General features: G+C 51.7%; 5 protein-coding genes across 5 annotated transcripts; 2 read left to right on the top strand and 3 right to left on the bottom strand.

Moving 5' to 3' along the window:
- Positions 1-288: 288 nt before the first annotated feature.
- On the bottom strand, positions 289-3,194 carry ATEG_09367 (DEAD/DEAH box helicase; the record flags this gene model as incomplete). Its single annotated transcript, XM_001217988.1, has 2 exons — positions 289-2,679; positions 2,739-3,194. The coding sequence occupies 2 exons, from the start codon at positions 3,192-3,194 to the stop codon at positions 289-291; spliced, it is 2,847 nt and encodes a 948-aa protein (XP_001217989.1).
- A 1,554-nt stretch (positions 3,195-4,748) lies between these two features.
- ATEG_09366 (uncharacterized protein) lies at positions 4,749-4,985 on the bottom strand (the record flags this gene model as incomplete). Its single annotated transcript, XM_001217987.1, has 1 exon — positions 4,749-4,985. The coding sequence occupies one exon, from the start codon at positions 4,983-4,985 to the stop codon at positions 4,749-4,751; it is 237 nt and encodes a 78-aa protein (XP_001217988.1).
- Positions 4,986-6,091: 1,106 nt separating this feature from the next.
- Positions 6,092-8,383, top strand: ATEG_09365 (flavin-containing monooxygenase; the record flags this gene model as incomplete). The annotated part of the gene is made up of 2 exons (XM_001217986.1): positions 6,092-7,853; positions 8,211-8,383. 2 exons carry the CDS (start codon positions 6,092-6,094, stop codon positions 8,381-8,383), a joined length of 1,935 nt encoding a protein of 644 aa, XP_001217987.1.
- A 494-nt stretch (positions 8,384-8,877) lies between these two features.
- ATEG_09364 (putative SNF2 family helicase/ATPase) lies at positions 8,878-14,188 on the bottom strand (the record flags this gene model as incomplete). The annotated part of the gene is made up of 3 exons (XM_001217985.1): positions 8,878-11,128; positions 11,176-14,123; positions 14,180-14,188. 3 exons carry the CDS (start codon positions 14,186-14,188, stop codon positions 8,878-8,880), a joined length of 5,208 nt encoding a protein of 1,735 aa, XP_001217986.1.
- A 547-nt stretch (positions 14,189-14,735) lies between these two features.
- On the top strand, positions 14,736-16,357 carry ATEG_09363 (glutathione synthase; the record flags this gene model as incomplete). The annotated part of the gene is made up of 2 exons (XM_001217984.1): positions 14,736-15,037; positions 15,109-16,357. 2 exons carry the CDS (start codon positions 14,736-14,738, stop codon positions 16,355-16,357), a joined length of 1,551 nt encoding a protein of 516 aa, XP_001217985.1.
- Between the last annotated feature and the right edge of the window lie 289 nt (positions 16,358-16,646).

Genomic DNA, 16,646 nt, shown 5'->3' with positions numbered 1-16,646 from the left:
AGAACTTAAGATATAGAATGGATAGACGCTAATATTCTACAGGGGCAAAATAAAATGATAGATTCAAGGGGTCAGAACAGAACGTATCCTGATCCCATAGCTCAGAGTGACGCCAGTCTTTGAACCCGTACTATTAATACAGAAAGGCTTCCACAGATCCTGCCAGCAGGGTGTTAGAAAGAACCCGAAAAACCTCTAATATCTACAAAGGAACAATTTCCGAGCCGAAATGGAAATCGAAAGCGTAGAAAAAAAAGGAGAGAAACAATGGACCACGCAGAAACTGTGTCAGCCCAACAATTTTTCAAGATCAGCCACGCGAGTCGCTCTATCTTCAGCCTTCTTCTTCGACGTCTCGCGGAAGGCAGCCGACATGAGTTGGCGCTTAACATCCTGGATCGCCAGCACACGGTCTTCGATCGAGTCTTCCATGACCAGCCGCCAGACGGTAGTCTCCCGCTTCTGGCCCAGGCGGTACACCCGGTCGACAGCCTGGTCCTCGATCGCAGGCGCCCACCAGCTATCGGCAAGGATGGCCTGGTTGGCGGCGACGAGGTTCAGCCCGACGGAGCACACGCTGAGACTGGCGAGGAGCACGGTGCACTGGGGGTCGCGCGAGAAGCGGTAGGTGGAGTTGTCGCGGGCGACGGAGTTCATTTTGCCGTCGATGCGGGCGAAGCCGATGCCGACGCGGTGGAGATGCGGCTCGAGCAGGTTGAGGAACGAGGTCCACTGGCTGAAGACGACGGTCTTGGTGCCGGGCGCCTGGCCCTGGGCGGTGAGGATCTTGACGAGGGCCTCGATCTTGCTGCTGGGGTGGTCTGGGTCAGCGGCGGCAACGACGGCGTCGTCGTCGGCGGACTCGCCGAGCTCGACGGCGGGCGCGACCAGCGTCGAGGGGTCGGCGATGTCGGCGCGACACAGCGGGCATCGGTGCTGGCGCTCGATGACCTGCTCGATGCAGTTGCGGTCGAAGGCGTGCGCGCAGGCGGTGATGACGGGCTGCTCCAGGGTGTCGAGGCAGATGGCGCACATTTCTTGGTTCTCGATGCTGACCTGCAGCATGTCCTGGAGGGCTTTGACGTTCTCCGGGGTGAGCGGGACCACTTTGTTCTTCTCGAGGAGGGCGGTCAGGTTGTCGATGCGGTTCTTGCACAGGGCCCAGTGGTTGCAGACCTGGCGGAGACGGAGGATGACTTTCGAGGAGGTTCGAGTAGGTTGTGTTGGCTTTGTCTTGCGACTTGTATTCCTGGGAGCATGCCGCGGGCTTCCGACCTGTGGAGTGTGTAAGTGGAGGGTGACGGGGTTGGTCTGAGGATATACGTACTGGAATAGCTCGTACTTGTCCTGCTCGTGGGGGTGGAACTTGACGCGGAGGACGCGGGACGTGAGGGGCGGAAGACGGAGGTTGACGAATTCCATGTCTTTTCTACGACGCAAGCAGATGGTGCTCATCAAGGCCTGGAGCAGGAGACGTGCATCGGGGTCTCCGGAGGTCAGAGGACGGATCAAAGCACCGTTGAAGACAGCCATGTCCTCCAGACCACCCGAGAGTTTGAGATAGCGGACCTGCGAGTACAAGTCTTTCAGGGAGTTCACGATGGGCGTACCCGTCAAGGACCACCGCGAATCAGCCCTCAAGTTGGAGGCCGCCAATGCGCCTTTAGATCGTGGGTTGCGGATCGTGTGTCCTTCATCCAGGACGACGCGGCGCCAGTGGAGAGAGAAGATTCCGGTTTTAGGTGGAACTTTGGCCTTGGGGTTGTACTCCATTGCAAGGGCACCATAGCTCGTAATGACCACGTCGTAATGATCGAGATTAGCCGCTTCCTTCTTGCCTTGTCCATGGTAGACTAGGACTCGTGGAGATCGCCCAGGATGGGTGTGGTCCTGGATTTGGTTTCGCCAGTTACTCATTACGCCAACGGGGGAGACGATCAGAGTCGACTTGGAGATGCCCGGAGTGAGAGGCTGGGGGTTAGCCAGGATCAGGGAGATAATCTGGATCGTCTTTCCCAGGCCCATGTCATCGGCCAGAATACCGCCACTCGCAAGTGGAGGAGCGATGGATGTGGAGAAGTTCGTTGCGATGTTGGTAAACCGAGAGCCATCCCTCTTCCAGAGCTGCACAATGTCCGTCGATCCCGCTGACGGCAACTGTGGGTTCTCCTGGCCGATCATCCAAGCCAGCCCCTGACGCTGGTAGGGCAAAAGCTCCGTCGCGAGAGCCGACGGAGTCTCAGCCATGGGCATGTTGGCCAGGTCGGACTCACTGGTGCCAAAGTTCTCCGTGACCTTGGCGACATCGCGAGGGTTGAACGCAGTGCTCTGTCCGATAAGGTCTTCCAGGTTCTCTTCTGCGAATCCGAGGCCGTCAGGGGTGGAGAGATTGGCATAGCCCAGGACACTCTCGTTCTGTTCGTGACCTTTCCCAGAAGTAAGAGAACGAGACAATTTGGCGGCCTCCTTGCGAGCTTTCTCAAGCTGCTTTCTCCTCTCACGCTCCTCGCGCTCGAGTTTCCTGTATTCATCCAGGGGAAGCCGGTCTTGCTGCAGCCGGCGTTTAATGTCCTCTCTCTTCGCGGGGTCTGCTGGACCAAAGAGTCTCAAGTGCACCGGGCAGTCCCAGGCGCCTTTGACTCCAGTCAACACGCCCTCAACCACCAGATCCTTGGCGTCCTGAAGATAGTTAGAAGCGATTCCAATCTGGCCTTTGTGCCTCCCACAAAAGAGCTTACCATGTATTTGGCTAGCTTCGCGGCCATATTGCGAGGGATGTGACCGATCTGAGCCCCCATGACGTTGTCCACACGGATGGCATTGGAGTCATACTGGTTTGTAGGCTCTCGCCGGAGAATCACATACTCGCCGATGGTGGCATGTCCACGGTAGTAGCGGACGCCCACGATCTTCGTGTGGAGGTTACCATAGAGTATGGTGCTGACGGGCGAGGAATCGTCCTCCCCCTGAGTGCCCTGAACGACGTCGACAGCCTGGGCATCTTCGTCATCGTCAATGGCAGAGTAAGCCTGCGACGACTGACTCAAAGGGAGAAAGGTCGTCGCCTCGCCAAATCGCTGTCCAGAGGACCCGATGCGTGGGGTTTTGGGGAGACTGGGGCGTTCACTCTGCTCGCCATCACTCTGGGTGAGGTCGACGCGTTCTATGGGGCGTTTCTCAGCGGACACACCCATCACGATGGGGCTTGCAGAAGCAAGTGGCTGGTAGAACGCTTAGTTTAGCTCTCAATGGAAATCTGTAAAGGTCAAGAGTGGGCCAGATGCAACGGAAAAGGTTATGTTGTATGATGTATGTAATCTCATTACTCGCGTCGAGCTGAATTAGGAGTAGACTGGGTCGGGTCACCCGAATTATCCGACCCGAACCGGAGGTCGGTTCGGGCCGGGTTTAAAGTAGTCGGAAAAGACGAAATAATTCGATTCATGCATTCCTTACACATATTTAGATACAATTCTGGCACATTTTGTATTGCGTTATGCCACATAGCTAAACAATATTAAAGTCTTGCGATGAACTCCTCTACACCTGCCAGTAGCAACTCAGGTTGCTCAAGGGCCGCGAAATGGCCGCCCTAGTAATCACGTCAGACTGTAAATTTAACCAACAGGAAGGTAATACCTTGTCATATTCAGCAAAGAAAACCAAGTTCTCCGTCAATGCCCTTGCCACGGACTCGTTCATGGTTGAAAGCTCGTAAGGGAAGCATGAATATCCAAAGGGCTTCGTTTTTGGCACAGAGGCAGGGGCAGATCGATTAACGAGATGACGATACGGCCAAACGGATCGAGGGAAAGACGAGGTAAACCAGTACAGAGATACCATGCCAAGTATCATCTCAAGACTTACTGGTTCCCTGGGGTCCGACCAATCAAGGAATTTTTCACCAATCCTGACAGGGTAAGCAAATGCATGCTTGCAAGGACGCTGTTGGGGGCGAGCGAAGAGCGAACCCACCATGACAACAGCGCCAGTGGGCTGGCTGAGAGAGCTAGGCCAATGGTGGACGGCCGTGTGGCCTGCTCCATAGCGTATGCCATGCCGGTTGCCCTGAACAATTCGGCGCGGCGGGCTGTTGTGCTATCGGATATTCTCCTCTCTGCTGCTATGCTACTCGCTTCAGAACTTTTGGGCGCCATCCAGAAGTTCACTGTGGTCGCGTGAGTACTCGACTTGAAGATGACTGGGACGGAAAGGAGATACCGTGAACTGCGACACACTGTTCGTAAGTAGCTGACAGGAATAAAGCCAGGGCCGACCCGATGTCTCCCCCTTGGGCGATATAACCGCCACTGAAACCCAGCGTCATCATCAGCTTGTGGATAAGGTGGCCAGCGTCTGCCATTGTGAAATCCCGGTCCAGCGGGGGTCCTGTGGAGAGCGTGTAACCTGGAAGAGAGGGGACTATGACATGATATGGCAAGGTTTCGGGAGTATGTCGACTGCTCAGAATTTCGAGCATGGGCAAGAACTCGACAAACGATCCTGCTTACACTGTCAGGCGGCTCCGGCCATTGCATTGGAACCCAAGGCTTAGAATATAGGGTGAGGAAAGACGTGAAAATGAACCAGGTGAAGAGCATAGCTTACCTGGCCATCCGTGAAGGAAGACGACAGGCTTAGCATCCTGTCTTTTCGAGAATAGAGCGGCGAAGTGTAGGGTGAACGTGCTGCTACTATCATCCGCAGGTATACTCGCCGTAAAATTCGGAAGCGAGTTAATACGGTCTTCAAATTGGCGCCCAGTTGAATTGGTTCAGCCAGACACTTTTTGCGTTCACTAGCCATTCCCTGGTAATACCAAACCGTCTATCCGTCTGAGAAGCTTCCCAGGTTGGGGGTCCGATCTTTGAAAGTGCCAGCAGTTGATGGAATTCTCTGAGGCTATCATCGTTGACGCGCAGGACGAAAGGAGTTGGGGTCTGTTCGACACCATCAGGGACTCGGGCGAATGACTTGCGAGACATAATGGCTTGGGTAATCAAGGTGCGAGCTGTTGTATTGACAGGACTAATGATATGTCAATGAATACCAGACACGTTCTGCAGTTAAATAGTAGTAGACTAGTAGTACAAATGGGAGTTGCTAGGTAGTTGACCGTACGTAGTAGTTAACTATGTAGTTAGTTATTTGGAGCCATCAGGTAAGCGGCATGTGCTTGCACCGAAGTTCCGATCTCTTTTGTCTTAGTACCTCTGTTATGGCAATCAGTGATCGTTTATGTAGTCTTAATGTATGTAGTTCTTAGCACAAACTTCAAAGTCTGTGCAGGAGGGGCAGCGGGGCAATCCCAACAGTCAAAACAGACTCAGGACCAAAAAAAAAAAAAAAAAAAAAAAGGGGGATCTACTGCCTTATCTTTAATATTATTCTTTTGTTTTAATAAGTGCCTCTCTGGGTCTATGCGTCTAGGCATACTAGCTAGTTTATATCAAATATCTAAATATGCCCACAATTGACAATTCTGCTTCTAAAGAGATATAAAGCAGTCTATAAGAAGTTTTCCTATCTAACTTATCTCTGTATACGCTTATAATCTTTAAATTGATTATATACTTGTAGAGACTGTAGTCCGTTAAGCGGACGCCTCGGAGAGTCGGAGGCTCGGACTCCGACTGATGATTGATCGTCCGACGTTCACATTAAAAATTCCCGAGTGGCTTGGCTCGGCGCCGGCCCGAAATTCTGTTCCTTGCATTATATGCCGTACGGAGTACAGTTTAGGCATTAAGATAATCTTAAAGCACTTAGTGGGCTAGTATCGGAGTAGTCACAGTTGGTCGATCGGCCACCGTTGAGTGGGCAGCATGCATCCACTATGGCTAGTGCTCGTAGCAAGACCCAGTTTCAAACGCGGGACTATCAGAATACTCCATAGTCCTACTAGTTATCCATGGTGTTATACTACTTATGCCATAACTAACCACCGAAACCCGCTTACATGATACTCCCTCCCTATACAGAGTATAAAGGCACAACTACTATTGCATTCTTCAAATGCATCAACCACGTTCTGTCGCGATAAACAGATTATCCTCTTTTCACAGATCGTCCCTGCAATTCCTTGATAACCATGTCTGCCCCCAACCTGAGAGAGAAGTATGAGGAGGAGCGTCAAAAGCGTCTTCGGCCGGAAGGCATGAACCAGTACATTGACTTCCGCGATCCTGTTATCGGTGACAAGTTGGGACGCGACCCTTGGGTTAACTACGATCATGTCGTCGCCAACGGATCCCCATTGAAGGACGGCGCGGCAGTGAAGTTTACGATTATCGGTGGTGGCCATTCGGGTCTCCTACACGCCGTCCGTCTACTCGATGCTGGCTTCAAACCAGAAGATATGGTTCTTGTGGACTCAGCCGGCGGGTATGGCGGCACTTGGTACTGGAATCGGTATCCAGGGCTTATGTGTGATGTGGAGGGATACGTCTATCTGCCTTTGCTGGAGGAGACCGGCTACGTGCCCAAGCACAAGTACTCCTACGGACCTGAAATCCGTGGTCAATGCGAAAGAATTGCCGCCCACTACAAACTTCAGGGTCAATTCTGTACTCAGGTCATGCATCAAGAGTGGGACGACGGGAAGCGCCGTTGGATCGTCACAATGAAGCAAGACCTTGGCCCCCTTCGAGACCCGGTCCATCTGACCATTGAGACCCAATTTTTGATCTCAGCCGCTGGCTCTCTCTGCGTGCCTCACGTCCCTCGACTTCCTGGGTTGCTGGAGCTCATGGCGAACCGAAAGGTCTTCCACTCTGCTCGATGGGACTGGGAATACACCGGCGGGAGCGAGGCCCAGCCGGACTTGGTGAACTTGAAAGGGAAGAAGGTCGGCATAATAGGAACCGGGGCAACTGCCATCCAGATTGTTCCAGAGCTCGCCAAGTGGGCGGATCAGCTGTACGTCTTCCAGCGCACACCATCTTACGTGGGCCCCCGTGGCCAGAGGGAGACGACTCCTGGGGACTGGAAAAAAGTCGCCCACAAGAAGGGTTGGCAGTACGAAAGACAAGACAACTTTAATCACTTTATCACGAATGATCCGGTTCCCGAGAACATGATTGATGATGGCTGGACCGCTTCGGACTCTCACTCGGTGTCCGGCTTTGTCGGTTGTCCGTCGAGGTTGGTCACTCCGGATACGATAGACGAGCACATCACCTCGATGTACCAGATGGACGCACCACGAGCGGAGCGACTACGTGCTCGCATCGCTAATGAGGTCAAGGATGAGGCCACTGCACAGAAACTTCAGCCGTGGTATGCGGGCTGGTGTAAGAGACCAGCCTTCCATGACGACTACCTACCAGCTTTCAACCGGCCAAATGTCACGCTCGTGGACACCAACGGAAAGGGGGTCGACAGATTCACAGAGTCCGGAGTAGTCGCCAACGGTACGGTGTATGACTTGGACGTCCTGGTTCTGGCCACAGGGTTTTACACTCGCGGAAAAGACCAATCGCCATCAGGCCCATTGAATGCTCCTATCATCGGAAGAAACGGACTTGAGGCTACGCAGAAGTGGGCTTCCGACGAGTATGGCACAATCTTTGGCGCATTTTCCCACGGGTTCCCCAACGCATTCTTCAGCAGTCCTATTCGCGGCGGCGTTTCGTACAACCTGACATCAGCGTTCGACATAACGGCACGATTTACAGCTAGCACAATCGCGAGTGCTCACAAACAAGCTGAAAACACCAGCAGGATCGCAATCGAGCCAACAAAGCTGGCTGAAAACAAATATACAGATGAAGTGCAAAAGCGCGCTCTGTGGTATAGTGTCCTTGCGACATGCACCCCAGGCTGGTTCACAGGTGAAGGCGAAGCCGTCTTTGGTGAGCAAACAACCAGGCGGCAGGTCGCGAGGATGCGCCGGGCACCGTGGGGCTCTGGTATTCTTGACTTCAAACGATTGGTATTGGAATATATTTCCAACGATCATCTGGAAGGTATCGAGCTTAGAGACTAAAGCATAGCTATGAAGCCTTCGCGTAAAGGCACTTGAGGTAGATCGAGTATGCTGGTCCCTTCAAAACGCGGTCGATGTTATATAAAATATAGAAAACAGCATATGCAGCACCATTGGCGGTGTCATTTCCGCTCTGATAATCCCGTGGAGCAGTTATCCCGCTCTCATCCCACAAGCTTCGTAAACTCCGAGAAAGCACCGCTTACATCTACAATCTGGGCAGAGGACGGCGTGCCTTCACCGTCGACGACCGATATATATCACGATGCTCTCGAGCGTTGGGTGTTTGAGGAACGCAAAGAGTCTGGCCCCTTTGGATGGGACAAGCTCCTACCCAACCGAAAGATCTCAACCGCATCGACCCCGGGAACCTTTTTCAATGATCCTCCCACCTAAGGTGCACATGCTTTGTCTCCTCGCGGCTGGTTCTTTTCGTGGTACTTACGGACATATAACGTTCAGGCCAGCTGCACCTCAAAGCGAATCCAGGATATCCTCAGCTGTCTTTGAACATACCGTTTCTGACCGTCATTTGCATTTGACAACTATGAAATAAACCTTGCACGTAGTGATACCGTGATAATGGCATTGCTGTATCAAGCTCGTCTAGTATTCCTTTTATAAAGCACGTAGTGCCCACAGGCTGGCGATTTGTTCATGAGAAGTATTAAACCAGATAATAAGTACAAGAACAAAAAAAGAATAGAATGACAAAATGAAGAGAATTGTAATACACGTGGGAGGGATATCATGGCTCATGAGGCACTGTAAAAGGTTGAGGCAATGCAAGGCTAATAGGGAAAACATGAAAAAAGGCAGTTAAAAAAAAAATAAGAAAAAGGGGAAAAGGAAATAAGAAATATTGAGAAATAGAAGCCTGAAAAATGCATCTATTGCGGGTTGCAGTCATTATCCGACGACCTATCCACTGACTCTGAATCGCTTGAAGCGTCTTCGGTATCTGCTGGACCATCGAATCCGTTTGCTCCTGCCATGGGATTCCGTGCTTCTTTGGAGACAATTCCAGTGGACTGCTCGGCGGATGCATCCTGGTCCTGTGGCGGAGGATTTGCGCCTATTGGAACATTTAGCTGCGCCGGAGTCACTAACCCACGAGCCTGCTGAAAGACGCTCATATCTGGGGCAAGTGCCGGAGGGCCAGTATTATGGGCACTAGCTGGAACTGTTCGTTGAATCGCCTGATGTTGCTGCCAATGCACAATGTTGGTGGGACCTGTGAAGACCCCTTGGGAAGGCAAGTGAGAGGACGACCATTGGGACATAGCCATGCTTTGCTGCTGAGCCTGAAGGTTGTATAGTGCTTCTCGTTGCCTGTCCATCATTAATTTGGTATAGGCTTCAGGATCCGTGCGTCTGAGTCGCTCATCGTCTAGCTGTTGTTGGACTCCTCGCCTTTCTTCCTCGGTCAATTTGTCGTTATCATCTCCCTCGCCCGTCGCCGTCAGGGTTATCTTTCGAATCGCCTTTTTGTCACCATCATCGCTTTCGATGATCTCATCCAAAACAGAAGGATCCTTCCCAAGGAATTCGGTCACATCAGTGACGGGAACAGGCTTTGATGGGAAGAGCCACTCTCGAAGAGACTTCAATGCTAAGCGGATCGGATTCTTCTTGTCCACTACCCGGTGGGCAAGCTGCGTCTTGAAAAGAGCCTTGTTGTACATGACCTCCTCGAATGTGCCCCCGGAAATGAAACGGTACACATATACCGGCTTCACTTGTCCCAGACGATAGGCACGACCGATGGCCTGCTCTTCCCAGAAGGGGCTGAACGAGAAGTCATATATAATGACTCGGTTAGCTCCTGGGATATTCAAGCCTAACCCCCCAGCGCGTGTCGAAATAAGATAGACTTCAAGATTGGCGTCGGTGTTGAACTTCTTGGTCGCTGCTTGTCGACTAACGACAGGTGTCTTCCCATCAAGACGGCAATATTTACGATTAGATTGCTGCAACACATGCTCGATGTAGTCCAGTGTGGGTAGAGTATGGGAGAAAACCAACACCTTATCCCCAGCCCGGACAGATTTGTCGATTATTTTGTCCAACAAGAGAGCACGATAGGACAGTTTCGGTGCTTTCACGTCAGGCTCAGCATCAAAGAGTCGTTTTTGATCCGCAACCAGCTGATCTGCATTCGCAATACCCGCCCGATTAATGAGCTCATCACCGGGGGCTGCCTCCGCGCCAGGCTTGGTTTTACTCGCACGGCCTTCGAGCTTTTCTAGGAAGCATGACGGATGGTTACAACAAAGTTGCAAGACTGCGAGCCACGACCAGAGTGTCGTAGCCACAACGGAATCCCCACCGACACCTCGCAAAGTAGCTTCGGCGTATGAATCGTATGCAGACTGTTGCAGACTGGTCAAGGGTACTGTAAGGACAAACTCGACCTTGGGAGGCAGTTCTCCAGCAAGCACAGTAATGTCGGCACGGTTAATCTTCGGTGAAAGCAGTTTATTGAGAACCTGGAGCTTGACCAAAGATGTTCGTTTCTCTCTATACGTGCTTTCCAAATACAGTCCTTCCTGGATAGGCTCAATGTAATTTGCATTGAACTCGGTGAATGGGGGAAGATAGCCCTCCGAAATCCAATCGACCATTGTATAATAGTCAGTAAGGTTGTTGGTCAGAGGGGATCCCGTGAGGGCAATACGACTTCGAGACCGAAACTTCATTGCCGCGATAGCAACATTTGACTTTGGATTCTTGAGCTTGTGAGCCTCATCGGCAACGATGATATTTGGGCCTTGTAAAAGCCATTCCGTAACTTGTTTATGGCGTGCATCATCAAGGGGCTTCCGTCCTTTGGCTGTCTCGTTGTTTAAGACCCAGGAGCGAAAAATGTTATAGCTCAGTATGAGAACGCCGCCCTTTGTATGCCAGTCTGACACTTCCTGTATTCTTTCGGCAACAGAAAGTGCCGTAGTGATCCGTCGAATGGTGCCAATACTCGCACTTTCGGGGGTCCACATCAAGAACTCTTCGTACCAATTATCGATTAAAGATGACGGGCAGAGAATCAGTGACTGGGATCGATGGAATGCTTTAGGAATCTGCTTTCGAATGTTCGGATCGGTCGATGATGCGGCAGCAGATATAGTTGCCAAAAGTGATATCCTATCCAGAGTCAGAATGAAAAAACGTTGGTGGTTCAAAGAACATACACCTGCATGGTTTTCCCTAGGCCCATTGTGTGAGCTAGCAAACAGCCCTGCTGCTTCTCATCCATCAATTCTCGCCACATGAATCGGATACCCTCAAGCTGGTGTTGCTTCACGTATTTTCCTATTTGAGGGTCGAGGTAGATGACTGGATCCCCGAAGCTGACTGCTTGACGTGTTGGGTCAGTGTTGCTTACTCCCAGTTGTTTCATCTTTTTCTCGAAGCGCTCCTTTTGTTTTGTCTGCAACGCAGCACGTATCTGTGCACTTTCTTGCTCTCTCTTTGCTTCCTGGCTTTCCTTAATTGGTCTCTTCCGCCTTTTGTGAGGAGTATCCATCGCGTCCGGCTGCATCGCTTCCAAGCCAGATGACGCTAGGCGGGCACAAAGCTCCTTGAAGAAGTCCCGGAATCTGTGAATCTCATTCTGCGCCTTCAGGATGTGCTCTTTTAAAATCCCCTTTAGCTGTAGACGCACGCAATTTCCCCACGAGATGTAGAAAGACGCCGTTCGCATGATAAGCTGATTTGTGGACGGGCTCAATCCATCAATCCTGTCTTTCCTCTCAAGCAATGTGGAGATTGCCTTACGGATCAAATGCTTGAGATCGCTCACATTGTATGTAGGGATTCTTTCCGCCATGGAAATCCGCTCATCTTCGGGAAGAATTGCGATCAATTTCGCTAGCAATATGTCGCGATGCTTGCCTTTCTCTAGCACATCCCAAGGCACTGACAATATCCCATCAATATCGCCAATTTCAGGGAGAGGTGATAATTTCCCAGAAGGGGTCCGTTTGTGGTGCGTCTCGGTAGCATCTGGTGGTATAGTAGCCATCAAGCTAGACGTCAGAGCAGGGCCAGGGGAAGGGCTTCCTTCGGCCTTGAAAGGATCCTCAAGGGGCTGTGAGACAACCCTATCAGTCGGACCGACAGGATTCAACGGTGGAGTTCTGACGTCAAAGTCATCGGGAGGCGGAGAATCGGCTGTAAGGTCAACAGTCTCTATGTCCTTGACTGGAGGAATGGGATTCGATCGCGGAGGTGGGGAAGAAGAACTTGATCCCATGAAGGGACGGCGACTCTGCCTCGATCTTCGTAGAAGGCCAGACGGACTGATAATGTCATCGTCGCTATCATCGCTACCGACAGATGGCGTTTTCTCAGTGCGTCGATGGTTAGCAGGAGCAGCAATAGTATCGAACTCGATAAAGTCGCCCATATCATCTGAGTCTGAATAAAGTGACTCCTCGTCGTTGTCCTTGGACACGGGTTTCTTCTTCGATACGGATTTGGGCGGAGCGGGAACAGGGCGAGGAGCATTCTCCAAGTTCAAAACCGAGAGACGCCACTTCTGTTTTTGTACGTTCATGACTGTCTGTTCCATGCTCTGGCACTGCAGTTGTAGTTCCGACTTCGTAGTGTAGTGTCCCTCACGAATTGCCTCGATCAACTTCTGTAGTCGTTTTTCGAGAAGGGAATTGTCTCGTGAGAGCTCCTTGATCCTTCGATATCTTGAATTCGTTTGCATCGCTGCTTGCCAGAGGTTGTAGGCTTTGAATTCTTCCTTTGGCCGGCACTTCTCATTCCACTCCGTTTCATAGTTGTGAATGCACTCCTGGATAGTCGAATCAATCTCAGACAGTGTGAGCTCTTTTGGTCTCTTAGGTGACCTGGTGCGCTTCTCCTCTTGGATCTCTTCCCAAATATCCTCATCAAACTCTCCTTCTGAGCCTGACTCACCATACACGGGGAACGCGTCTTCATCGTTGTCTTGGGCTGGGTACTTTCGTAGGAGATAGGAGAAAGGGTCAGACCGGTCTGCAGCCTCGGCTGGCTGTGAAATTTTTAAGAGCTTTGTCAAGACTGGCCACGCATCGATATGCTCCTTGCTGACAGTCACTCTCTTGCCTCGGAAAGTGTATAGGGTAAAGAGTTTGGGACTGTCATCGGGAACGTCAGAGACCTTGTAAGGCACCACTGCCCATTGGCTAAAACCTTTGGCGGCCTTCAGCTTGATGGGCTTCTGGTTGTAGAAGTATCGGAGCCGTTTATTGACGACGAAACGTTGCGCCGGTGGACACTGTGAACCGACAATCAAGAAAGAATCATTGTCCTTGTCCAATTCAGCGGAGGGTATTTCATCCGCATCTGCATAATAGAACAATTTGGAAATGGTTACTCGGTCGGGCCCCATGTACCATTCTTTGGTCTGGAAGACTTCTGCGGGAGCGGAAGACACCAAATTCAACCTTCGCCGTTTACGCCCTTGTTCATCACCAACAATTTGCTCTCCCGCCCGGGCAGCATCCAAGTTGGAGTTATCTTGAGACTGTTCCAGAATTGGTGTACTTGAGGCATTTGGGGCATTCTTGTCTTGGTTTGCGGTGCCTGCCAAGGGCATGCTCTTGTCTTCACTGTGTATTGGTGTGTGCGATGAGTCTTCCGTATTGCCATTGCTTAAGTTAAGACCTCCAGATGGCCATGAAGGTATGGTGGGACTTGTATGTGTGTTCGCAGGGATTAGAGATCGGTCCCGCATTACATGGTTTGGGGCCGGGGAGAAGCCACCGGGGGGCCTGGAGATAAACGGGCTGAGCGAGCCAACGCTATGGTCATCATGGATGCTTGGTTGTCTTCGGGAGGACTGATATTTGGGTGACAACTGCTGGAGGTATTCTATTGCCCTGAACATTGAACTACGGTGACCAAGAGCCTTCAACCCCAGTTCATCGCGTAGTGTTTCCTTGTTCACATCATGCAAGAGAACTTCCCCGGTCACTAGGTTCTCACGGAGTGCAGGTTCCAACAAGGCAGGATCAGGACGAGGTGCTCCAGTCGTTGATTGGGACCATGGGGTATCGGGGTTATGGCAAAGGAATTGCACCACCTGATCGACTGTCCAGTCAAGCGGGTCTCCAACATCTAGACGCATTCCGCCCGAGGGAGTCGGCTTCACCAAGGTTAGTATTGCGCAGGTACAGGACTATCGACCGGCCTGCGACTTACTAGTGCCATTTTCGCACAGACTGGACTGCGAAGGGCCGGAAATGCAAGCCGGTTTGGTTAATATCCTGTCATCCTCGAATTGCGCATACCGGCAATATGTGAGGGAGAAGCATGGAAAACGGCAAGTAAACGAATGCGTGTGGAGGAAAGCGCCACACCTCTGGTGAGTTAAGCGTCAAGAAAGCTGTCACCTTCGATCCAGCGATCGTCACAATTCTCAGAGCGATCTCAAAGCGCCTTGACGAAGCAGCGCTACGAGACGTGTGACGCGTTTGATCGAGAGAAACAAGTCCTCACCGCCCACAGGAAAGCGTGGAGAATTTCTGCCGGGTGTACGGGCGGTGTATAAGGCGGTGGATCGGAGATTACGTGCGGCGTGCTTATCAATCATTCCAACGGCCTCATCGCGCACGAGGGGTTTTGCTTCTTCCCCTCATCATCACTGTCGGGGAGTCTCAGCTGCTGCTTGCTGGTCTTGATACACTTTAAGTTGACTTATATCTCACTGTATCTTGTAAGTTGGACTCAATTCACCGACAGCTCCAGCATACTCGCCATGCAAGATTCGATCTATTCCGACTATCCCCCGCCGCTGAGCCCCGCGCAAAAGGACTTTTTGGTGACAACCGTCAAGGACTGGACAGCTCAGCATGGATTGATGGTCCGACCAGCACCGAGCTTCATATCAAATGAGTCGAACCCTCATGGAGTCCTGGCGACCAATGCGCCGGTGACTCTATTCCCCAGTCCTTTCCCTCGGAGTTGCTTCGAGGAAGCGAAAGCGTTGCAGACCGTATACAACCAATTGTACGCTGCGATAACATGCGACGAAAAATGGATAGGCAAGATCATGGAAGAGTAAGTCATCGACCCATGCCTATTGTTGACGCTTGCAATGGCGGCTTATATATAACTCAACCGTTATGCAGCCTCATTGATGTGGATGACTTCATCTCCAATCTATGGAAAGTGCACCAAGATGTGAAGAAAGAAGGATATACGCAGACACTGTCTCTCGGCCTCTACCGGTCGGATTACATGACGCATGCGCCGCCGAGTTCGACCGTCCCTGCATTGAAGCAGGTGGAATTCAACACAATCTCCTCATCCTTCGGCGGATTGTCATCTCTGGTGGCCTCGCTACACGCCGATCTCCTTAATTCTCCCCCGGGTCACCCGATTGCGTATCCATCGCACCCGCTGTTTAATTCGAACGTGCCTCCCGAAAACACAGCCGTGGAGACTCTCTCTGCGGGACTGGCCACTGCCCACAAAGCCTATGGGCTGTCCAAATCCAACCCAGCTTTACCGACGTGCATCTTGTTCGTAGTCCAGGAAAACGAGAGAAACACGTTCGATCAGCTGGCATTGTTCCGACAGTTGAGCAAAGTCCATAATCTACCCGTCTTCCGACTGCTCCGCTCCGAAATCCTCGACCATACGTCGATTGCACAGTCGAATCCCTCGCGGCCGCTTGTGTACAGCCCGCCTCATTCTCCCAACACGCAGTTCGAAGTATCGACGGTCTATCTGCGATGCTTCTACGCACCAACCGATTACACCTCCGAGCGCGATTGGGAAGCACGAACTCACCTGGAGCGCTCTGCAGCAATCAAATGTCCCACGGTGCTGAACCAGCTGGCCGGCTGTAAAATTGTGCAACAGGTTCTGGCCGAATCTACCGGCCCCGATCACCTCGCCCACTTCTTGACTGGCACCGATCCGGCCACTATCAACAGAGTGCGCGCCACCTTCGCTCCACAGTACGACCTCTCCAGCAGTGGTCGTGGTCGGGAGCTAGCTCTCAACCCCGAGACCGCATTGAACCACGTCCTCAAACCTCAGCGCGAGGGAGGTGGAAATAATATCTACAAGGACGCAATTCCAGGCTTCTTGCGTTCGATCCCGGAGAGTGAGTGGAAGCGGTGGATTTTGATGGAACTGATTACACCTCCGGCAGAGGCGAAGAACGTGGCGCTCAGAAGCGACGGTGAAGTGTTGGGTGGACATGTCATTGGGGAGCTGGGAGTGTACGGCACGATCCTGTGGGATCAGGCCGGAGGCAAGGTCCTGCACAATGAGCAGGGTGGTTGGTTGATGCGGACGAAGGCGAGGGACGTCAACGAAGGCGGCGTTGCAACGGGATTCTCCAGTTTAGACAGCATTTTACTCTTCTAGATTATGTTAATAGAGCCCAACCTGTGCATATACAACGCTCCATCGGAGTGGGGTCTAATAAAGCGGTACTGATTTCTATCTGAGGTCTGACGAAAGTGGACCGGGACATGAAATGACACTTTTGTGGCCATATTCTGGTGGTTTCTGACAACATCCAGCCATACTCCCGCGGAGCAAGAAAGAAAAGGGAGAACAGAACACAAAGGAGAATAAGAGAAGAGTGAAAAAATAACAAAAAGTGAAAAAGAAATCAGTGAAAGGTGAACCACAACTGAAGACCTAGTGAAAC

Source organism: Aspergillus terreus, genomic scaffold (assembly GCF_000149615.1).
Source record: "Aspergillus terreus NIH2624 scaffold_14 genomic scaffold, whole genome shotgun sequence".
Lineage (NCBI taxonomy): Eukaryota > Fungi > Ascomycota > Eurotiomycetes > Eurotiales > Aspergillaceae > Aspergillus > Aspergillus terreus.
The sequence above is the reverse complement of the archived record's forward strand: the minus strand, read 5'-3'. Positions and strand labels throughout refer to the sequence as shown.